Source organism: Chrysochloris asiatica, unplaced genomic scaffold, assembly GCF_000296735.1.
Source record: "Chrysochloris asiatica unplaced genomic scaffold, ChrAsi1.0 scaffold00004, whole genome shotgun sequence".
NCBI lineage: Eukaryota > Metazoa > Chordata > Mammalia > Afrosoricida > Chrysochloridae > Chrysochloris > Chrysochloris asiatica.
In genome coordinates this window covers 45,196,222-45,220,489 of record NW_006408522.1, presented here as the reverse complement: position 1 = coordinate 45,220,489, position 24,268 = coordinate 45,196,222, and the positions used below count along the sequence as shown (strand labels likewise).

At 43.5% G+C, this 24,268-nt stretch overlaps 1 protein-coding gene across 1 annotated transcript in view; it reads right to left on the bottom strand.

Annotated features, from left to right (window-relative positions):
* The window catches only part of RYR3 (ryanodine receptor 3), a 775,913-nt gene extending 757,678 nt beyond the window's left edge, over positions 1-18,235 (bottom strand). Inside the window, exon 1 of the mRNA XM_006831810.1 lies at positions 18,121-18,235. Coding sequence (XP_006831873.1) covers positions 18,121-18,171 — 51 coding nt within the window. The 5' untranslated portion in view covers positions 18,172-18,235. The remainder of the gene's footprint in view (positions 1-18,120) is intronic.
* Positions 18,236-24,268: the final 6,033 nt, after the last annotated feature.

The following is a 24,268-nucleotide window of genomic DNA, read 5'->3' as shown; positions in this document are numbered from 1 at the left end:
CTAGCCCCATTTTGATGGTAGTGGTGCACCACTGAGTCAGTTCTGACTGATAGTGACTCATATAGGGTTTCAGAGGCTATTAACTCTTAAAAGAGCACAGCCTTCGGTCTGGATTGCATCTCAATGTAAAGAAATAAAAAATCCTCACCAGTGGACCAATAAACAACATTCTTATTAATGGAGAAACGATTGAAGTTGTCAAGGACTTCATTCTTGGGATCAACCATCAACATTCATGGAAGCAGCAGTCAAGAAATTAAACGACGTATTGCACTAGGCAAATCTGCAGCACAAAAAAAATTTTTTTTAAAGTGTTGAAGAGCAAAGATATCAGCTTGAGGACTAAGGTGCACCCGACCCAAGCCATGGTATTTTCAATAAACTCATATGCATGTGAAAGCTGGACAGTGAATAAGGAAGACTGTAGAAGAATTGGCGCTTTTGAATTATGGTGTTGGAAGAGAATATTGAAAGTGCCATGGGCTGCCAAAAAAACCCAACAGATCTGTGTTGAAAGAAGTACAGCCAGAGTGTTCCTTGGAGGACAGGATAGCCAAACTTCGTCTCTCATACTTTGGACATACTCTCAGGAGGGACCAGTCTCTGAAGAAAGATATCATGTTTGATAAGGTGGAAGGTCAGAGAAAAAGAGGAAGACCCCCAGCAAGATAGATTGGCAAAGTGGTAGCATCAATGGGTTCAAGTGTGGCAACATTGTGAGGTTGGTCCAGGACCAGGCAGTGTTTCAATCTGTTGTGCATAGGATCGCTATGAGTCGGTACCGACTGGATGGCACCTAACAACAACAACTCTTAACAGGAGCAGAAAGCCTCATCTTTCTTCCATGGAGCAGCTGGAAGATTTGAACTACTGAACTATGAGTGCAGCTCATAACCTACTATGCTATCAGAGCTCCTGACAGATGCAGAAACTGTCAAGGTTGCATAACCTCACGCCCAGGTCTGTGTGTCTTCTATGCTCTTAATCACTCTGACCAGAGACTGCATGTGACAGTGGTGTGGATGTCAATGCAATACAGATCATGGTGATCTGGAAAGAGTCTATGCTACCAGAGAAACCATCAACACTAATGCTGGCAAGAGGAAAGAAGTAGGTCATTCCATGAGGGGAATATGGTCTGCTTAGGCAAAATTAATACTAATTATAGTCACTTAGGTGAATTGGGTACAATTATGTCTAATTATGAGCCAGTTCAATAATATTTATAAATAAAAATAAATGTCAAAACAAGTTTGATCTAATTTTTGTATTAGTCAATTCTATGCTTATATAACCATACTTCTTCATTGCCTAGGTTGCAATACAAATGTCTAACATCTGCAGAGTACTTTAAACTTTATAAGGTGTATTTTTTTTTAGACCTTCCTAAGTGCCATACACTGTCGTATATTTGGTATAAGGTGACAACTAACATTAAGAAAATAGAGCCTTACCCTAGAGAATCTCAGGATCTGGTCATTTAATCTTGACATTTCCCTGTAAAATTTTTACCGTTTTATAGATAGGCTGAAAGAGATGAAATAGTTCACTCATATATTTAGTTCTCTACTCCCAAGTTAAAAGTGAAATGTATCGTTAGCTAATGAAAAATTCAGCACCAGAAGAAACATCTTTCTTTAAGAAAAATCAAAAGCTCACCTTTTGTCTATCAATTGAAGAAAGTTTTAAAAGGCATTTTTATTATTATTAAATTCCTTATATATTGAGTTAAGCTGATGTGGCACTGTAGGATCAGCATTGGACTGCAAACTACAAGGTCAGTAGTTCAAACCAACCAGCTGCTCCTTGGAAACCCTATACAGGGTCACTATGAGTCAAAACCAATTCACCAGCATTTAGCAACAACAACAACAACTGAGCTAGTTAAACTTTTGGTTGTTGGAATGAGTTTTATGGGGGAGGATTAGCAGACAACTTAGGCGATTCAACCTAATCAAGAACAGAATCCCACTGGTCTGCTCATATACCCAGACTTCCTACACACCTGAGCTTGTTGTTGTTAAGGGCTGTTGAGTCAGTTCCAACTGATAGCGACCCTGTATAAGGTTTCTAAGGAGCAGATGGTGGGCTTGAACTGCCGACCTTGTGGTTCACAGTCCAGTGCTGATCCTACAATGCCACTCCAGGAGTCCACAAAGATGGTGTCATCCCCCTGGATGAGTCTGGTGGTGGTGGTTGGTGTTTATGGGCTGTGAAATCGGTTCCGACTCATATGGGAGTTGTTGTTGTTACGTGCCGTCAACTTGATTCTGACCCACAGCGACCCTGTACAGGTAGAAAGCCTCAATTTTCTCCCATGGAACAGCTGGTAGTTTCGAACTGCTGACCTTGAGGTTAGTAGCCTGATTCATAACCACTACGCTACCAGAGGGTGGCCTGAACTTCTTAAGGAGTCATAATTGGGTAAATTTTTCAGTGAAAAGTAAAATTCAATTATCTAATTGAGTTCAATTAAAAACAGATGGGATTAACATTTGACATAGAGGAGGGTACAACAATCAAAGGCTTGATCCATTGCCCCCAAGAGAATGTCACATGGGAGTGGGGATTGATGTATGTAACAAGAATACAGCTCTACTTATGTTCAACCTTTTCATCCTGGGAGGTAAAAAGGTTCAGACAGGGTGCACAGCCAGACTTTTATAACGGGGGATCTGCATTATTTGAAATACAATGAGATTCCAGAAAGGCAAATGTCTATACCTAAAACATGAATTAAAAACAAAAAAATTTCCAAAGCAAATACAGTGGATTATTTTGTGTTTGAATTTTCCAAATCATGTTGCCCATCCGTTGAAAAGGGTAACCAAAACGTACCAGAGAGAAAAAGCAATTGGCATTTGCCTCAAGAGGCTTTGCAAAGTAAACCCTTTGAGAACAAGTCTGCCAATCTGTGTCTATTCCCAGCTCATTTCCATTCATAATGTTGTTGCTGTTGTGATGGTGGTGGTTACTGTTGGTTACCTGCTGGTAAATTTCAACTCATGGTGACCCCATGTGTGGAGAGCGGAACTGCTTCATAGGGTTTTCAAGACTAAGTTTTTTGGAAGCAGATGGCCAAGCCTGTCTTCCAAAACATCTCTGGTGGGTTTGAAATGCCAGCTTTTCAGCAAGTTGGGGCCATAACTATTTGGGCCACCCAGGGCCTGGTCACATTTATAGGTATCCGAATGGGATAATCACAGGGTATCTGTCCCTTTGTACTGTACACCTATAAGATAACTGCGATGGCATTGGGAGTTGCTTGTGTGCCTAATGTCAATGCTTATGCTATTTATTGAGAGTATATTAATATCTAATATTTACTGAGGAAAATATTGGGCACTGTTCCAAGCATGGCTTAAGTCATTTAATCCTCATGACAACCTGTGGGACAAACACTAGTATGATCCTCATTTTACACCTGAGGAAACAGGCCTAGAAGTCAGGAAGCTTCCCCAATGTCACACATTTTAGTAAGAACATTTTGTACCATAAAAGCATGAGAAATTTAAATCAGCTATTATAAGTGTATCTTAAATGTCTGATAACATTGCTATCCCAAAGAAAGACTTAAAGCTCTCTCTGACCCTGAGCTATCAGAGGCATGCAACAATAAGATGCCTTATTCTAGTAACTTCTAGGACTGTGCTCAGGGCCAGTAGTTGGTCCATGAATGTTGAAGAGATGCCTTGCTTACTTTAAATTTCATGATATTTATAGGTCCTGGTATGGTGCCTTAGAATAAGCACTGGACCGCAAGGTTAGTTTGAACCACAAGTTTGGTGGTTCAAACTCCCCAGCCATTCTTCGGAAACCCTATAAGTCAGACCCAACTCAACAGCACTTAACAACAACAATATCTATATGATAAATATAGTGTGCCTGACCCAAGGTGTACCTGACCTAAGCCATGGTATTTTCAATTGCCTCATCTGCATGTGAAAGTTGTACAATGCACAAAGAAGACCAGGGAAGGATCGAGGCATTTGAACTACAGTGCTGGAGAAGAATATTGAAAGTACCATGAACTGCCAGAAGAACAAACACATCTGTCTTGGAAGAAGTACAACCAGAATGCTCATTAGAAGTCACGATGTCATACTTCAGACATGTTATCAGAAAGGACCAGTTCTTAGAGAGGGACATCATGCTTGGTAAAATGGAGGGTCAGCAAAAAAAGAAGAATATGCCTCCAACAAGATGGATTAACACAAATGGTAGCAAACAACGTAACAATTTTGAGGATGGCACAGCACAAATAGTGTTTCATGCTGTTGTGCATAAGGTTGTAAGAGTCGGAATAGATTTGACAGCACCTAACAACCACAAGGAGCTCTGGTAGCGTAGTGGTTACGAATCGGGCTGCGAACCTTAAGGTCAGTGGTTCGAAACTACCAGCCGCTCCACGGGAGAAAGATGAGGCTTTCTACTCCCGTAAAGATTTACACCCTCAGAAACCCTGTACAGGGTCGCTATGGGTCGGAACCGACTCAATGGCACTTAACAACAACAACAAATATCTGTATGACAAGTTTAAAATGTGCTTTAAGGCTAGCACAATCTAACTTCATTTTAATGATACAGTTAATCATATATTAAACCCAATTAATCTGACCTGGTATGATGCTATAGGATAAGCACTGGACCAGGTCGGTGGTTCAAACCCAGCAACCTCTCCTCGGAAACCCTATCCAGGGTGACTATGAGCTGAAACAAACTCCACGGCATTTTAACAAAAATAACAATTAATCTGTCTGCCTGCCAATCTCTTTCACACACTGTGATAAGTGATACACTGTCTTTTATATTGACATTTTCCTCAAGGACCTTGATGTGTATTGTGAGCCTTATCCTACTCATAAAAATATTCATGCATTCTAGGGAGTGCATTCACTCAAATAGAATCTGAGGACTTGTCCACAGCTGCAAACTGGCTGCAGTTCAGAATCCTGAATCCTGTTGCAAATATGTTTTGCTCAGGTGGCCATATTAAAGAAATTTAGACTTGAGTGTGTAGACCAAGACTGCCTGTTTTATCGCCGTCCACACATTTAGGTACCTGTCTGGCCCATTTTAGTGTTTAAATTTGAGATTCCTTTGATCTACAAGTACCTGAGGACTTGGAATAGATTAAATTTCAAGTCCTTGTGTTCCCAAAGTTTATAATTGATGGCTCGTGCTTTATGTTGATAGGAATCTTTTCAGGCAATCAGGCAAGGCCCTCTATTCATATATGTGGCTCAGAGTCCCTTCACTTCTATTTTCAAGGCATCCTAGAGATATAATCTTAATTACGATGTCTTTAAAAAGTAGACAAACTAAAATCCAGTAAAAAATGATAATCCTACAGGTAATCTGGCAATATTAATGCCACCACCATAGGGAGCAAGGTGGCTCCATAGATAAGCATTGGTCTGTATACCACAAAGTCTGCGGTTCGAGCCTACCAGTCACCCTGCGGGAGAAAGATGAGTCTCTCTACTTCCACGAAGATTTTAAAAGCTGTGGAAACCCTATACAGGGTCATTAGGAGCTGGAACTGACTGATTCTGAGGTACATAACAGCAGTAACATCCCTTCTCTGGAGTCCTGGTGTGGTGCTGTAGGATAAGCGCTGGACTGTTAACCACAAGGTCAGATGTTCAAAACCACCAGTCTCTCCTCAGAAACCCTTTACAGGGTCACTATTAGTTGGAACAGACTCCATGGTACTTAATAACAAACAAATACAGCTTATGCTTTAGCTCGGACTTTACAGGTATGTTTTCCATTGTTTTTCAATCTAAAACGCCTCTTGGAAAGGAATGATATTTGTTCAAGACATCAGTATGGTTTATTCTTGAACTTCCTTCTCTCCTACTCAACCTAAATAGAGGAGAGGACAGCCTGGAGATGTACCACAGTTATAGCTCAGAACCACAGCCATGCATCATCTTCCACGGCAGAAACACAGCAGCTTATGAGCGGTTCACACTCTTCCTGGATTGTTTTTCTTAAGTGCCATCAAGTTGGTTCTGACTCATAATGACCCTGTATAGGGTTTTGAAGGCTGTAAATCTTTATGGGAGAAGAAAGCCTTATCTTTCTCCCAAGGAGCAGCTGGTAGGCTTGAACCACCAACCTTGTGGTTTACAGTGTGGTGATTACCCTACCTAGCCACCATGTCCCCCATCAGATCAGCTGCCTTAAGTTGATCTGAACTCTTGGAATCATCTTTGGGCTCAATGGGGAGCTGTTGCCAACTGGATCCCTACAACTGCCTTAGTATTATTTACTGTCTAGCTCTGGTCCATGGCATAAAGCACAGCTGTTCTAATCAAGACTTCTTACACTGTGGGCATTTATGTCCCACTGAGGGAGAACTGTCCATTTCTTCCTGTAGTCTCACTGACTAGCTCTCTCTGCTCCGGGCCATTACAGAACTCAACTGTGAAATGACAGAGCAAATGCTAGGCCTTAGCACTGGTCCGCTGAGATACTACTACTTTCCAATAAGGTTCTTTCTTATTTGTTATGTTGTGGGAAAGGCAGCTCCTCAATCTTTCTTTTTGTGGTTGTTGTAGACACTGTTTCAAGTAAGTTTCAGGAACTCTGAAGCATTTGCTTTGGATTATGATGAGTAATATAGCAACAAATGTGATAACTGATAAATGCAGTTTGGTTGCCTGAACACTTTCAACACTGGGGAAGGGACACCTTAGTTTTTACTTTGATGTTGATTCACCTTATAAAAACCTGAGAGCTTCTTATTCTTACTGTTGTCTCTGATTCTATTAGGAGTACTTCTCATCGAAATCGTTTTCTTCTCAATGCCTGAAATGAAGTTGGCCACTTTCTCTTGGTTAACTCAGGGGTTCCTCTCCTCTACTCAAAGATCCTAAGTACATAAAGCTGGCATTTCCACTACCACCATCGCCGTAACCCAGATCCCTGTACCCTAGCGATTCTTCTGCCTACTCAGAGCTCCCAGAGCCCCAGCGCAGTGCCCACTCTAGTTTGCCAATCTAAGTAACACTACCAAATGCTCATCATTCTCCAATCTTTTTCCTATTCCTTCAAGAATTGCCTCTGTGCAGCTGTTAATGATCCTAATCAATAAATGGTACCTGTTGAGCTAATAATTTTGCATTTCAGTATCTTTATATAGGGAATTTCTTGAGGCACTGCCGTATCCCAAAGGCAGACCAAGGATCAAGGTATCCTTATGTACACAGGTCATGCTGGCAATGACATCAACCCAGACCTTCACCCTGCCTTTCACCGTGACATGCAATTGTTCTTAGAGCTGTGCTGCTCTGCTCACATCACAGTGATATGCTGGTTCCTATAGCATAAAACTGCATAGAGACTGAACTCAGAGGAACACTGTTAATGGTCTGTGAGATTCTGCACAGGTGGCAGCAGCCATGTCTCCCGTCTTCTTTGCACTCTGAAGTAAGCAACGGCAAGCAGCTGTCATCTCAGAGGGGAGGGAGGACTCCGTGCTCAGTGGGATTTCTGAATCTCTTCCTAATCTGATTTCAGGATAATAATGTTTGCTTGCTTTCTTCTTAGGTTCCGAATCCAATAAGGATAAGACCTGTTCAAGTAGACAGATCACACATGGACTAGGAGATCTGAAATCAATGAGGAATCCATTGTGTAGACAGGTGGAAGTTAAAAGAAATCACTTTTTATAAGAACCAGGTGTATATGTCTGTGTTTCCTACTTGTAAAACTACGTCCCACCTCAAAGGGCAACAGCCCTAAGCATCACTGTAGAGTCAGCAATGTGCTCCAAGCTGAAGAGGGTGAAGAGGGAAGGAGCGCGTGTGAGGAGAGCAGTCACAGCTCTTTTATTTTTGAATCCTGCATCATCAGTCTCACAGCAGATCTGAACTTTGTTTTCTAACAATCCTGAATCAGAAATGACATAAGGAGGGGGGGGAAATCTTGGCATCTCTGGAAGTTCATCCCTGTGGCAGGATCAGGGCTAAGGTCCCAGTACTTTGCCTTCTCGCGCTCGCTCTCTCTCTCAGTTGAAGAGGTGTTAAGACAGTAAAACTCACTGAACCAAAGGTAACTGCAGTCGATGGAAATGTCTTTATCCCAAAGCTACTCCACTGGTTTTCAAACAAGAAGATGGCTGAGATGAACCAGCTAGACTCCCCAAAACTCCCATCCTGACTCCCGGGGGGGGGTCTGCTCCCCAGTACAGCAATATCTGCTTCATCCAGATGCAGTCAAAAGCAACTTTTCAAAGGCCCTGACTCCCCAGACAGACATGACTGCAGCAGCAAAATCCCTAGGTGTAAAAGGTGGATTGGTTTTACAGGAAAGCCTCCCCAGTGCTCTGGCAGAAAGGAAGAATGGTCTTCTAACAGAAACTGGTGGGAAGAAAAAGAAAGGAGCGTTTTTTGAAAATAAGAGACATGGGACTAAATAAGAAAAAATGGCTTTAAGGGAAGCAATAACTGCTAATTTTTTAAGAGGAGAAAAATACCTCTGCTCCATTTGATAAGATAGAATCTTGGGGACCTATGTGTCCCTTTGAAGGCCATCCCACCAACAAATGTGCCTTCTCAAGTCTTTTAATCAAATATCTTAAGAAAACTTTGTTTTTTCTTTAGATGAGTAATTACCCAGATTTATGAGCTAGGCCAACACTGGAGAAAGCCCAACAAGCTTGAGAAGGAGGGGATGACTTATGGTAAGAACATACGAGGTATGTGTGGGCTAAATGGGACGGAGGTAAATAATGATGTATGTTCAAACTTTGAACAACAGGGTTCTGTTATACAAGGATCGAGGAACAGTCTGAATGGGTAAAGAGGGGAAATAATTTTAAGATGCTTGACTGTCTTAAGGATATTTGTTTCCCTTGCCTACTATTATAAAATAGACACGTGAATGGGATAGAAAGTAATGTCGGAAAACATGATTACAGAAAACTTGTAAGCCCGTCTTCAGCCTATAACTGATTGGAATACCTAAAACAGGTTCTAGAACTTGCCCAGTGAAATCAGTTTCCTGCAGAGCCTTTATAGTGTATAGAACCTTAGGTGGAATCCTGATCCCCACCCAGAACCTTCTTAGGTGGGACATTCCCACTTGAAGGGACACATAGATCAGCCAGGAGCAGCTAGAGGAACAGAAGATACGTCCTGAAAGAAAAGCCAGCAGGAAAAAAACAAAGAAAAACAAAAATGGCAGTCTATTTTGGCTACTACAAGAAAAAGCAAGCTGTTCACTGAGGAACTATCAAGGCAAGCAATCAAAGTTCCTTCAGGACAAACAGCCTCAAAGACTGAACCTCAAAGGGAACACACAGCAGGCATGTAAACTAGCTGTCGGCCACATTGGTCTACATGTGAGTGGGAGTGGGGGAAAGTCAGTAATGAAGATCTGGGCTGAGTTCAACTATGTTCCTATAGACTCCTGTCGACCTTGAGATGTGAGAGAAAAGAAGAGGGGCTGGTTTATCAGAAGTGTGGTAAGACCTGGGACACCTGAGCCCATGGACAAGGACATAGCCACAGAGGGCTACAGCTGAGAGTGTAGCATCCAGCTGATATGAAGTAAGGGGAAACACATAAGAACACCCAAACTTGCAGATAGTACACATGTGACCTAGCTTCGATGGCTTGATGTACAGAGCTCAACTAGAGAAAGATAAAGAAATCTGATAAAGGAAGCAAGTGTAGCTTGCTAAAATTCAATGAACTTGACCTATACTCATGGATGTAGTAGGTTAAAAAAAAAAAAGAGCTACACTGAATAGAGAAAAATACACTAACTGATGGTACATGAAGGGGATTATAATCATTTTAATGAAACAAGGTCTATGATTTGTTGAATGTAAAACTGATGATCTGCCCTGTAAATGTCACTCAATTCACAATAAAAACATTTAAAAATAAAAAAACAAAGAAACCAAGATGGAAGGAGTCTTCACCTCAAGGACCAAACCTGTCCCCTCGGTGTACAGAGTTGTTAGGGATGGGAAAATTAGACATTGGCTACCTAAAATTGCCTGGGGGGAGGGCTATAAAGGCATGAAGTGGCTGGCTTACAAGTTTTCAAGAAGGGGTTGTTTCAGAGGGTGCAGGGGTGAAGATAGAATCCCCACTGAATAGTTTTCATCTTGTCTAGATGGGTCTGGTAAAAGGAGATGGGGATAGGATTCTATTGATTCAATAGAGAGTGATTGCTATCATGACTAATTGCGATTGTCACAACTGTAAATGTACAAGTTTTGTAACATAAAGTGGGGAGTAGTTAATTTTACATTCCAGGAACACAGGACCCTAGGACCATCAAGAAAGAAGAGCATGAGCTGAATGTGGGACCCTAACCACAGAAGCAGTGACATCAGAGACAGAGGCAGTGGTGATGGCATGGAGAGATGGAGCTGCTGAGGACTCTAGGCCCATGGAAAGAGAAAGGCTGTGTGCCTACAGCCCGGAGGCAGGTTTGCAGAATGTGCCTTTTGGTTGTTTGTTTGTTTTTTAAATGATTATATATTCCTGAGTGCTGTTGTGTACATCCAACAACAACAACAAAACACACAAAAAACCAAAGGGAATAGAAGCAAATACTGTTGAATGATGATGCATGGAGGGGATTATAATCATTGCAATGAAATGGAACACAATAGGATGAGTGCAAAAATCAATGTTCTCCCATGTAAACTATCACTCAATTCACAATAAACACTTTAAAAAAAGAACATATGAGACTTGCTTGTTGTTGTTGTTTTTAAGCGCTGTTGACTCGGTTCTGACCCATAGCAACCCTGTATAGGGTTTCCGAAGAGCAGCTGGTGAGCTTGAACCACCAACCTTGCAGTTCAAGCAGCTTTGCAGTCTGATGCATTAACCCATAGCATCACACCAGGGGCAACTTTGGAGCTTTTTCATCAACAACAAGATCCAGTCTCAGGCAGAGTTGATTCCTAGTGCCAGGGGTACACATTAAAATACCTTACTGTACACACTTCTTTCACGTAAGGTATCGTTGTCTCTCACAACACTTCTGTGAAGCTGTGAAGGTAGGCTCTATCTCGGTAAAGCAGGGGGACAAAACCTCAATTTTCTTAAGTAACTTGCTCAAGGTCAAAGTGAGCTCATTCTAGAAATAAGAATTCCTTCCCATAAATCCCCTTTTTTTCCTTTCCATTACATCATTCTACTCCGACTGGCTAAGTCTGGTATTACAGATAGCTTTAAAGACAAAATTAATTTGGAAGGGTTTACACTAGTGTGGAATTCTGGGAAATGAGCTAAAGTACTAGGTTTTTCAGGCATAAGCTGGCCTGGAACTACAGAAAGATGCTAGTCAATTAGAACAAAATGAGCTGTATATTCTAGTGTGTTTAAGTGCAGTTGAGTCCATTCCAATTCCTAGCAAGTCTATATAGGGTTTCCAAGGAGCAGCTAGTGAGTTTGAACCACCAACCTGTGGTTCAAACCAACCTTGAGGTCCAGTGCTTCATCCCATAGTGCCACACCAGGAGTCCCTTTTAACTAGTCTGTTGTTAAGTGCCATCAAGTCAGTTGTGACCCATAGCAACCCTGTATAGGGTTTCCAAGGAGCAGTTGGTGAGTTTGAATCACCAACATGTGGTTCAAACCGACTTTGTGGTCCAGTCCAGTGTTTCATCCTACAGCACCACACCAGGACTCCAAACATGGCTATTGAATTTAAAACTCTTTAAATACTAAAGTATAGTCAAATTTTGAAATGATATATTTAAAAAAAATATCCTTTCCCAAGGGGGGTTGAAAACAAATGATCAAAACAAAAGCAAAAGATAAAAATAAGCACAGGTAGACATAATAAGATCTATTTATGTACAAACCCTCCAGAAATAATTATTACAGTATTTTGCTCTCAAAGTAAACTCCTCCCACCCTTTCGTTTTCCACATTTTCCCCTCAGATCAACCTTAAAGAACCAGAGATGTATATTTGTTTTTCTTCTAAATTAATTTTAGAAAAGGAATCAAAAGTTGCTAAAAATATACTTCACTTATGTCTCCCCATCCTTGCTTAATAATCTTAGCACAAGGGAAAACATACACAAATATCAGACACACCTCCTTTGACTACAGAGCTGTTTTCTGGTCTCGGTCTTCTTACAGTGGGCTGTAACGCATTCCAATTATTTCTGAGTTTCCAGAAACCACCACCTCCTTCCCCTGAAGTCCAGAAGCTTAAAATCCCTCACCATCACATGGGTGCCAGAAATCAGTAGAGGTAGGAACGCTACTGAGGCCTTTCCAACTCCAATTACTTTCTTTGCAGAAAAGACCCAGCTTCCTTCTCATGTCTACCTGGGATATTTCCCTGGGAAGAAGGCCCTATCCAATGTCCAGCTAGGACAATGCAGGTCTTTAATCACATCAGCTCTGAGAAGTCAAGGAAGAAGAAACTGAAAATGTGGGGAGCCTTGAAGAAGTGACCTTGGACGGCAGAGTGGGGATATTCTGAGCTTTGTCTCTTTGTCACTTTAACCAGCACATTTACCTTACTTAGCAAGAGACTCCCAACCCACCCCCTGCAATTATACAAGTCTGGGTACCTGGGGTCTCATCAGTATGCACTAGCAAGCCCCCTGGGCCTGTGGTCTGAGGAAGAGGGCAGTTGTGAGCACCTCCTCCCCTCCTGGAGGAAAAGTTATGGCCCCCTGCAGCTGTTATGTAAACAGACACTACAGAGGGGAAAAACAAACAGGGATCAGAAAAGCACAAAGTAAGAGTTCCCTGTCTCTCCAACCCTGAGCAGCCTGCTCTAGAGGGGTGTGTGCCAACGTTAGTGCCACAGTTCAAATTCTGGGCACTTTCTGAGTCACTCAGCAGGGAGGAACCCAAGCCTTGATTCTCATCCCATGTGTCTTCTGTCCTCCCACAAAGGCCACAAACTGAGATGGAAGAGTACAACTTTCTACAAGGCAGGCTAAATCAGGCAGACTATGACCAACTTTTAATTGAAACTACCGGAAACTAATGTTTACCTCACTTAGATTTCTGTTTCAATTAGCTTTGTGGCAGAGAGGGAGTTGGCAAGGAGGAAGCTGTGGTACTTTCAAAGCCACAAGCTAAAACTTGGAGGAGGAGGAGGAGGTGTGTGTGTGTGTGTGTGTGTGTGTGTGTAATAGGTGCTGTAGTCTAAGGGGGTGAAAGTGTGGGGAGAAACATCTTCCAGACTCTCTCAGAACTGACAGGCAGCTGTCACTCTTTTCACCCTAACTTCTTGCTTTCAGATCAGTGGCTGGCAGGATTATCTGCTTCAGAGCAGCTTCAGTGACACTGGCTACGTCAGCAAGAGAAGTCAGAAGGGAAGATGATGCTATTGCCAACAGCAGTGAAAGGAAAAATTCTAGCCTTAAAGGGAATTCTTAGGTCTACCTGCTTGTGTGATACTCTCTTGTTGCCATAAATGATTGTCAATGGCTTCAGAAGATCAGGAGTTTTACATGTCCAGCTTAAGGCTTGGGGACAGGAGAATTTAATTAACATGATGTGCTTAAGCTTCCAAATCTATTATTTAGGTCCCCACTGAGTTAGCGCTTTAAATGTGTCACAAAACACAACCAAGATGAACACCACTACCTAGCCATGTCTGAAGCACCATCACACACCCCTACGGTGATGACTGCAGTATATCTATCCGATTCGATTTCATATCATCAATAATTCTAGTGTTTTCATTTTCACCTCTATCATAATTTCACACTCAACAACAGCTTGACACAATCATATTCTATGGTATATTAAAAGTACATTTAAAAAGACAGCATGAGTCCCCCCTGAGATTGTTGTTGTTGTTACGTGGCGTGGAGTCAGTTCTGACTCATAGCGACCCTGTACAGGGTTTCCAAGGCTGTAAATTTTTACGGGAGCAGAAAGCCTCATCTTTCTCCTATGGAACAGCTTGTAGTTTCGAACTGCTGACCTTAAGGTTCGCAGCCCAATTCATAACCACTACGCTACCAGAAAATAGAAAGGCAAGGAAGCATCATTATGACTAGCACATGGCTTGTTGTTGTTTTTAAGTGCCATCGAGTGGATTCTAACCCATAGCGACCCTGTATAGGGTTTCCAAGGAGCACTGGGTGAGTTTGAACCACCAACCTTGCAGTTCAAACAACTCTGCGGTCTGATGCATTAGCTCATAGTGCCACACCAGGACTCTAGCACATGGCTAAAATGCTTTAAAAGATACTGTTTGGGGCAAAGAGAAACCTTAACATAAAGGCTGATGATGTTGTTAAGTGTCATCGAGTCAGTTCTGATTCGTAGCAACCCTGGCAGGACTAGAAAGCCTCTTTTCTCCCATGGAGTGGACTGGAAGGCTTAAACTGCTGACCTAGTGGTTTCCAATAGAGTGTTTATTCTATGGAGCTGCCGTATTCCCTAAGTAACAGTTGTTGTTAAGTGCTGCCCAGTCAGCTCTGCTGCATAGCAACTCTCTATAGGGTTTCTGAGGTGAAGCTGGTGGGTTTGAACTCATGATATTGTGATTAGTAGTCCAGTGCTTACCCTATAGGACCACATTAGGACTCAAAAGTAAAAATAGGTGGAGAATTTAACACAAAATACCTTCTCTAGACCAGAGATATTCAAAGACAAGAAAATCCTGCTGCTAGCATACTCCAGTTATTCCTGATTTTCCTAAAAGCATCAAGATAAAGTTTAAATATATGCATATATGTTCTTGTAAAGTGCTGTGGAATCAGTTCTGACTCTTACCCACCCTGTGTACGGTTTCTGAGGAGTGGTTGGTGAGTTTGAACTGCTGAACTTGCAATTAGCAGTCCAGTGCTTATCTAAGAGCACCACACCAGGGCTCCATATATGATGGTGGTGGTGTGCAGTGGAGTCAGTTCCAACTCATAGAGACCCTGTATAGGGTTTCCAAGGCTGTGAATCTTTACCAGAGAAGAAAGCTTCATATTTCTCCTGCAGATTAGGAGTTCCTACTGATTGTTGTTGTTAAGCGGCCTCGAGTCGATTCCGACCCATAGCTACCCTGGTGAGCTTGAACCAACGACCTTGTTGTTCAAAGTGACTTTTACAGTCCAGTGTATTAACCCACAATGCCACAACAGGACTCCAAAAAAATTGCTTTGTCTAATTCATAGATATAGAAGAAGAGTATCTGAGTTCAAACAGCAGTAGCTTTCATTTCTGATGCCAGGCTCTAGTGGGAATTTAACATTATATAATGACAATCATTATATAATCCAAAAGGAACTCTGGTAGCGTAGTGGTTACGAATTGGGCTGCGAACCTTAAGGTCAGCAGTTCGAAACTACCAGCTGTTCCGTGGGAGAAAGATGAGGCGTTGTGCTCCTGTAAAGATTTACAGCCTCAAAAACCCTGTACAGGGTCGCTATGGGTCGGAATCGACTTGATGGCACTTAACAACGACAATCACCAGTAACTTGTAGGTCCCTGTTGGTGGTGGGGGTGTTAGGTACTGTCAAGTTAGTCCCAACTCCTAGCCACCCTGCAAACAACAGAACAAAACGGTTCCCCATGCTGCACCATCCTCATAATTGTATGTTCCAGCCCATTGGTGAAGCCAGGGTTGACTCCATCTCATTGAAGGGCTTCCTCTTTTTTGTTGGCCCTCTACTTTATAAGCATAATGTCCTTCTCCAGGGACTGGTCTCTCCTAATAACATCTCCGTACTATGTGATATGGAGTCTTGCCATCCTTGCGTCTCTGGAGCATTCTGTGGGGTACAAGGTGGTACAAACGTTTACTCTGAATGGCTGGTGGTTCAAATTCACCCAGTGGTGCCTTAGAAGAAACACTTAGCGATCTGGTTCTGTTACTATTACAGCCAAGAAAACCTTAAGGAGTTCAGTTCTACACTGTAACACATGGGGCTACTGTGGGTCAGAACTGACTCGACAGAAACAGGAACCAGTAGCTTGACTACGCAATTTGATTTCCAATTTGGTAGCCCAGCCATTTGATTTCCTGCACCTCAATTTCAGCAGGTAGTTTCTCCCTAGTGAGCCAAAGATGAAGAAACTAACCCTCAGTAATAGGGTCAGAGAAGAACACACTTGCAACTACGTACTATAATAACTAGGAAAAGAACCAATAATAATGCTAATTTTGGAGCCTTTTGTCCCCATGGCCACTTCCAGAACACTCACTGAGCTGTAGTAATACAAAACACTCTCCAACAGGTATTCTTAATTTAATCTGGGTCCTTGGACAATTGGATGGACTTTATAAGGTATCCACCTCTTCTGATCCTTTGAAACAAAGTTTAAGAACCAGTGCTCCACAGTAACCTTTGACTACAGATACACCACCAACAACAAAATAGTTTCATTCCCAGATGGGGAGGGAACGTGAGGGAAGGTCTAGAGAAACACACAAAAATCTAGAGAAACACACAAAATGGGTTTCTAAAGAAAACAAACAGGATTCTAAGCCTTGACCTTCTGGACCATCTATGTAAGCCTGACCCTATCTACAAAAGAGAACTACATGGCCAAGAAGGTCCTTAATAATTCTAGGAGAAAAAAACGGATAGAGGAGGGTGAGGGAGGGCAGTCAGGGGGTACCTGTGCTTCTACTCATCCAATAGTGAGGACACATACTGGAGGGAAAGAGGAGGGATTCCATGGGGCTTCAGGAGGAACAGGAACTTCTACAATAACAGGGCTATAATGAGTCCCACCTATGTTTGGAGGCAGTGTCCTCTTGTATGAAATTAATAAGAGATGAGGTTGGAATAGAGGCAGAGGTGAATGCTCTGACACCTCAGTAATTTCACTCGGTAGACCCAAGTCTCAGCCTTAACAGAGGAACCAGGTTTAAGGAGAGACTGAAGGGAAAATGAAGGAAGCACTTTAAGGAGTGAAGCCAATGGCTCACAGGATGAGCAAAAGCTAAACTGTGATCTTCTGAGAGCAGGCCACTGACCTTTTGGCTAGCAGCAAAGTGCAGAAACTACTGCACCATCAGGGAGGGCTCCCTGACCAGGTTAAAGGGTGTGCTTTAAAAGGAAGAGTGGGGCCAGGGATGGAAAGAATGCCGTTCTAATTCCTGAGATCTAAACAGTACATGGACGATTATCTGACATTATAGAGCGATTTTCAGTTTACAACACATTATGACATTCACTGTCTTATTTAATCCTTATCACCCTAAAACGCCATTAAATTTTCTCCATTTTACATATGAAGAAACTGAGGCTTGGAGGGCCGGAATATGCTAGTTGCTCAAGGTCACGTGGCTTGAATCGGAGCTAGACAGTATCCCAACCTCCCCCCTTCTCTAATCTTGCCCCCTCCCTACCCCCGTGTCACCTTGTGTTTGTCCACCTTGAAAGGCTTTACACCCGCGTGTAAGGGGCAAGGTTGATGTGGCTGGAATGACTTCTTTCCCACTTCCCCTAAAATCTGGGACAGACCAGCGTCACCCGGTGCCAGAAAGGGGACCTGAGTGACGCGGAGCTTCAGACTGGGGTTTCCCCGTCCTGCAGCGCTCAGGAGAGCAAGGAGCTGAGGAAGCCCCAGCTATCACACTCGGGCAATCAAGTAATGGCCCAGCTGCAGTTGCAAGCTTGGGGCTTAATGTGTGCAGGGCAGTGTTGGGTGAATTTCCTCCAGAGCGATTCTAGAACTGGGAACCGACGCCTGCACCCCTTCTCCGACTCTGCTCCCCACACTTGCTCCAGCCCCGCGGGCTTCTTCCCCGAGGGTCCGCCAATGCATGGGGCGCCTCAGAGGAGAAAAGGGAAAGGGTGGTGTCCGGGGGTGTCAGAGCTGGCCACCTCTGAGCCTCTGAGTCACCAGAAAACCCCAGCTGGAACTTTTGGTACCAAACGTTTCAAACCAAGTAGCAAGTTGCCCTGAGAACGAGCATCCCAGGGCGGGGGACTGACGCGGAGGTGGTGGTACGGTATGAAGAAACAGCAAGAGAAGATGCCCCTTCCCACGCAATCCCTCGGAGTCCAGCGGTTAGGTAGGTGGCCGGACGGTCCGCCTCTGCGGAGATCGCGCCGGGCACCCGACACCCGGCACCGCGGCGCAGCGCAGCCCCTCCTTTCCCAGCTCCGCGCTCCTCTCCACCTGCCCGCCGCCTCGTCCGCGCCACGAAGACTCACAGTCCGCAGGAACTGGATCTCGTCCTCGCCTCCTTCTCCCCCTTCGGCCATGGCTCCCGAGGCGTCGGCGGTACCCCAGCCTCCGGCGCCTCGGTTTCCCCCGGTAGTCGCTCGGCGAGCGCTGGTGGCTGCTGCGCTTTATCTCCTCCTTCTCTTGCTCTTCTTCCTCCTCCTCTTCTGGTTCCTGGCACAGCTTCAGCAGCGCCGAGCTAAGCCCCAGCCATATAGGGAGCTGGGCTAACACTCCACTGCACTGCAGAGCGCCAGCGCCAACCCAGCAGCCCGCCCACCCCTCTCGCCTCTCGCTGAAGCCAAGTGCGCGGCGGCCGCTGGCCCAGCTGAGAGCGCAGCACCGCGTGCACTGAGCAGGCGGGGGCACCAGGAAGGGCGGGCGGGGGGCCGGCGCCGCGGGGCCTCTGGCTCCCACGCACAACGCGGCTCCGCACTTCACCGCACACTCTGAGGAGGCGCACGCCCAGCAGCGACGCGAGGTGGCCCACTACTCTGTTCAGATTCATAAAGGCAGGGTGCTTTGCTCCATCCCACCGAAACTGATCAGCAAGTCCCCTTGCTTTGTCCATCTTTTTCCGTGTGTTTGTGTACGTGTATGTGTGTGTGTGTGTGTGTGTCACTCATTCCCACTCAAATGCCTTTCTCGGACTTGAAAACCGTGTTTTGACCCCCACCCTCTGGAAGACTGAGCAAGATGTGAGAAGTTCCTCTGGGCGGTGTCTGTCCATTCATAAAGTTTGTAACTCCCTGATTAGCCCTTCCTGCGCCTTAATAGAGCCCCTTCCCTTCTTCTAAATCCAAGATGTGCACTTTACTAAACCTCTCGGTTATCCAGCTTTGCAGTAACTTCTCTCAGTGCTCTAGGGAACTTCCGGAGCTTCCCTATTGTATGCTTAATTAGGAGATCCGGTGCCAGAATCCTTCTTACCTGCCTACCCCTCACCCTCTGAATTTATTCTGCATTTTAGGATGCCTGCCCTGTGGGATCTAAAGGGGGAAGAGAGCTTGCACAAAGGTAAATAAATGCCTTGTCCCCTGCCAGATCCCCTGGCTGCTGACTTGCATGCTGTTGGACTGGCCATCTCTGGGACTGAGGATGCAAAGTAACACCTTCAGTTTGCTGGTTAGGAAAGTCTGGGGCGCCATGGAGTGGTGTAGATCTGGGATAGAGAAGGTGTGTGGGCAGCAATAGAAGGCTGATAGTGGCCAAAGACACCACCGAAACCCCCAACCGTTGTGACAACTTTAGATAAGGCTTCATTGTGAATGACCTCCTCTTCTTGATTCTGCCTTAACACTTCTTCCTGACTACTTGCATGTTCCAGTCCCACATTGTCTGCTGGACTTCAGGAATGCTAAGAAAAAGCTCACCAGCTGCTCCTTGGAAATCCAATACAGGGTTGCTATGGGTCGGAATTGACTCCACAGCACTTAACAACAACAACAACAAGAAAAGGTTACATTGTTTCAAAACTGTCTCACTGTAGACTCTGTGGAGTCCCTGGGTGATGCCTATGGTTAACTAAGGCTCTTGACTGCTAACAGAAAGGTTGGCAGTTTGAACCCATCCACAGGAGCCTTGAGAGAAAGCCCTTACTACTTAGGAAAAATCAGCCATTGAAAACGCTGGGGTGCACACTTTGCTCTGACACACATGGCATTTCCATGAGTTGAATTTGACTGGACAACTGTTAGGGATATATAGAACCTGTACTGTGGTCCTAACACTTCTTTCTGAAGCTTGTATGCACACCATGGCCCTTAACATACTTGAGGTGTCTTTCATGCTGTTGTTAACCCTCCATTCATCACTTCCAGCTAGGTTCCTCCTATCCCCACCATTCCCTGTACAACATGGTTTTCAGAGCCTCCAACATCTGTGATGGCCTTGTTTATAAGCATACCAGTTTGTCTTCTTTCTCCTAAATTGTAGCGTGCTCCTTCCTTCTTTTGAACAGCTTTTCAGTACAGTTTACAACTGAGTTGACTTTGAAGGCCGCACTGTTGACACCTGTTGGCTTTGCACTTAAGCAGACATTCTAGGGTTTTCTCCTCCGCTTGAGTCAGAACTGACTGGAAGGCACTTAACAGCAACAACAACATACCTGCATAAACAAGACAACCCACCTATACAGGGGAGGGGAGTAGCAGGAGGCAGGCTTGTAGGATATACCCTTTGGTTGGTTGATGATGCATGGAGGAGATTGTAACCATGGCAATGCAACGATATAGGATAGGATGAATGTAAAACTAATGTTCTCCCAAGTAGACTATCACACAATTCACAATAAAACATTAAAAAAAAAAACTTTGCCTGAAGACTTCTGTGCTCTTCCATTTACACCACACCAAAATAATAGTTTTGGCATCAAATCATGTTTCATTTTTTGCCAAGTCAAAAATGGCAGTTTGGGGATTCAAATAATGTTCATTTTAAATGTCCTTTGAATTTGGGGAACAAAAACTCCTAAGGGTTTAGATGAGGTAAATTTTCTCAATGAAATTCTCATAGGACAGCCTTTACTAACTACCCTTGAAGAATGAGCAGGTGCATTGTCATGCTGGGAAAAACTTCCATGGTGAAACTTTCTTAGCCCTTTTCTCACCAGTGTAGTTGTCAACAGCCTCACAATGGCTACTGCGCTTGCACCCAATGTTGCTGCCACTGTGCCAATCCAACTCATTGGGATCTTCCTCTGTACCTTACCAATCATGATGTTCTTCTCCAGGGACTGTTGTTGTTGTTATGTGCCGTGGAGTCGGTTCCGACTCATAGCGACCTTGTTTCCAGGGTTTCCAAGGCTGTAAATCTTTACGGGAGCAGAAAGCCTCATCTTTCTCCCGCAGAACAGCTGGTAGTTTCGAACTGCTGACCTTGCAGTTGGCAGCCCAATTTGTAACCACTACGCTACGAGAGCACCTTGAGACTAGTTCCTCCTAATAATATGTCCAAAGTATGACAGATGAAGTCTGGTCATCTTAGCTTCAAAGGAGCGTTCTAGTTGTCTTCTTCCAATACAGATTTGTTTGTTCTTCTGGCAATTCATGGTACCTTTAATATTCTTCTCCAGCACCATAACTAAAATACATCCATTCTTCTATGGTCTTTCATATTCATTGTTCTACTTTCACATGTGTATGAGGTTATTGAAAATACCGTGGTTTGAATCAAACATACTTTAGTCCATAAACTGACATCTTTGCTTTTGAACACTTTAAAGAGGTCTTGTGTAGCAGATTTGCCTAATGGAATATGCTATTTGATATCTTGACTGCTGCTTGCATGACTGTTGATTGTGGTCCAAGCAAAATAAAGTCACTGACAGCCTCATTCTTAGACATGGAACTCTCATCCTAAAAACTATAGCAGGTAGTATGTTCTAAACTGAAAAACAAAGCCTCATAGGACTCTGAAACTTTAACAAAAGTTTTCAGCCATTATTAGAACTTCAATGAATAGCCACAAAACAATAAAGTATTTCTGAGGTATTCAAAGCCAGCCTTGAAAACGAGCAGCATTTGAATGTCAGTGATCTGTGGAGTTAATGTCAACAGCAGCTGAAAAGCCTGCAGTAAAAAGCCATGAGCCTGGGACCAAAGTACAAAATTTTCATTTTTATCCTTTCAGCACTTCTATGATTTTTACTTTTATGATATTTAAAGGCCCAACAGAATCCAAAGTCTAATTGTTAAAATAAAATGTATGTATTTATTTTCTTCTCTGGCAGATTTTTGAAAGAAGTATTGGTCCTGAGAATGTTGTCATGTAACAGGGTTTCATGTATGTGTTTTACTGGCAAGTCTGACATAGTTTTAAGATACTAATGAAAAATGACCATATTCATGAAAGTCAATATCTCATTTGTTGTGTCTTATTATTCATGGTAGCTAATTGGCCAAGCTGTGTTAATGAAGCCTGGGTTGTAGATTCAATTCCAGAAGGGTCACTTAGTTTCACTCTGCTAGCTGAAGATTCTGGCCCCTTCACTTTGGTTAAAAACCTCACATGTTGGGCCCAAACATAGTGACTAAGATTATCCTGGACACAGAAGTTAGTGGTTATTTAGTCGGGCCACTAACCTCAGGGTCAGAAATTTGAAACTACCAGCTGTTCTACGGGAATAAAATGAAACTTTCTGCTTCTGTAAAGATTTACAGCCTTGGAAATCCTATACAGGGTGGCTCTGAGTTGGAACCGACTCCACAGCACACCACCACCACCATTGGTAAAGATAACCTTCATCTGTAGCACGGGAGATACATGAAACCCTATACAACACTGAATCTGTGTTCAGTATCATTTCTGTCCTATCTCCTAACTATAGGAGACACCCATTTGCTGAAAATGCATTTCTCTATTTAACTGTGTACTCATGGCCTTGGCCTGTGCTGACTCAGGTTTCTCACAGGGAAACGATAAAAGGCAATGAGGAAAGACCCGGAGAGGTCAAGAAGCTGACGTGTTAGCTGCCACCTTTTTCAATCTCTCTCCATATACATTTGTTGTTGTTGTTACGCGCCGTTGAGTTGGTTCTGGCCCATAGTGACCCTGTATAGGGTTTCTGAGTAGCAGCTGGTGAGGTTGAACCACTGATCTTGAAGTTCAATTGGTTTTGCTATCTGGGGTATTAACCCATAGTGCCATACCAGGACTCCATATGCATTAGTACTATCCACATATAGACTGATGATGTATTTATTTTGCAGTTAGCAAAAAGAAAAAGAAAAAAGAAACCACTTTACTGTTTACACTTTGTTCATTTCTCTAAATTGTGAAGCTGTTTCACTCACTGGTGAGAGAATAAGACTTTGTCATCAATTAAGCCTATACTTCTAAAAGTACATTGCTGTTGTTGTTAAGTGCCATCAAGTCGGTTCCAACTCATAACAACCCTGTATAAGGTTTCCAAAGAGCCGCTGTTGAGCTTGAATCACCAACCTTGCAGTTCAAACCGACTTTGCAGTTCAGGGCATTTATACACATTTAATTTGGTGCCAACAGGAATGGCAGCACACATATTTTTAAGAAGTCTTTTATTTGTTTAATGCTAAGGAATTAATATTGTTGGTTTCCAAGATCTTTGCAACAAGCTTCTCAGTTAATTGTATACCCTTGGTTCAAAGAACTGGAAATCATACCACAAAGCCTTGATTCATTGGACAGAAGACAGGTGTTGGGAGAATTTTTTTTTCCTTTTTCAGGTGATACTCATTTTATATCTCAAAAAAATCACATACACTGCAACTGCTTAACACAGGCAAGGATCCAAAGTTACCAATGTCTTCTGCAGCTGAACACATGGAAATGTCCTTTTTTAAAATTATTTATTCACATTATAAGGTCAAAAATAACCTGATAGTTCTGGGGAAAGGCTCCTGAAATTAAAACACCAAAGAGGGTCTCTCTCTTAAAGGGTTTGCAGCTATCTCTGAATCTTAGCCAAGTTATGTTGACTAACCTGTAGAAGCCTGGGAGGAGAATCCTCTCCTCATGTGGCATCTATTGAGCTGATTCATCTCCAGGAGTCTCCAGCTGGAACAGTTTGTATTAAGCTACTGGCAGTGTCAGAACTCATTTGCATTTGCCTCCTGGGTAGCCCTTGTTTAACTCGGAACTTTTACTCTGGCTAGTAAGGAGCTCTGGTAGCGTAGTGGTTACGAATCGGGCTGCGAACCATAAGGTCAGCAGTTCGAAACTACCAGCGGTTCCGCGGGAGAAAGATGAGGCGTTCTGCTCCCGTAAAGATTAACAGCCTCGGAAACCCTGTGCAGGGTCGCTATGAGTCGGAACCGACTCCACGGCACATAACAACAACAGTGTAGAGCCTAAGGAGCTCTGGTAGCGTAGTGTTTACGAATCGGGCTGTGAACCTTAAGGTCAGAGGTTCGAAACTACCAGCCGCTCCGCGGGAGACAAATGAGGCTTTCTACTCCGGTAAAGATTTACACCCTCGGAAACCCTGTACCAGTTACCATAGGATTTTAACATCTGTGACCTTTCAAAAGTAGATCATCAGGCCTTTGGTCTGGGGTCGCTCTGGGGTCATTCTGGTTGGGTTCAAACCACCAACCTTTTGATTAGAAAACACTTAACCCACTGTATCACAATCAAGGACTCCTTCAGCCTTTGGTAAGA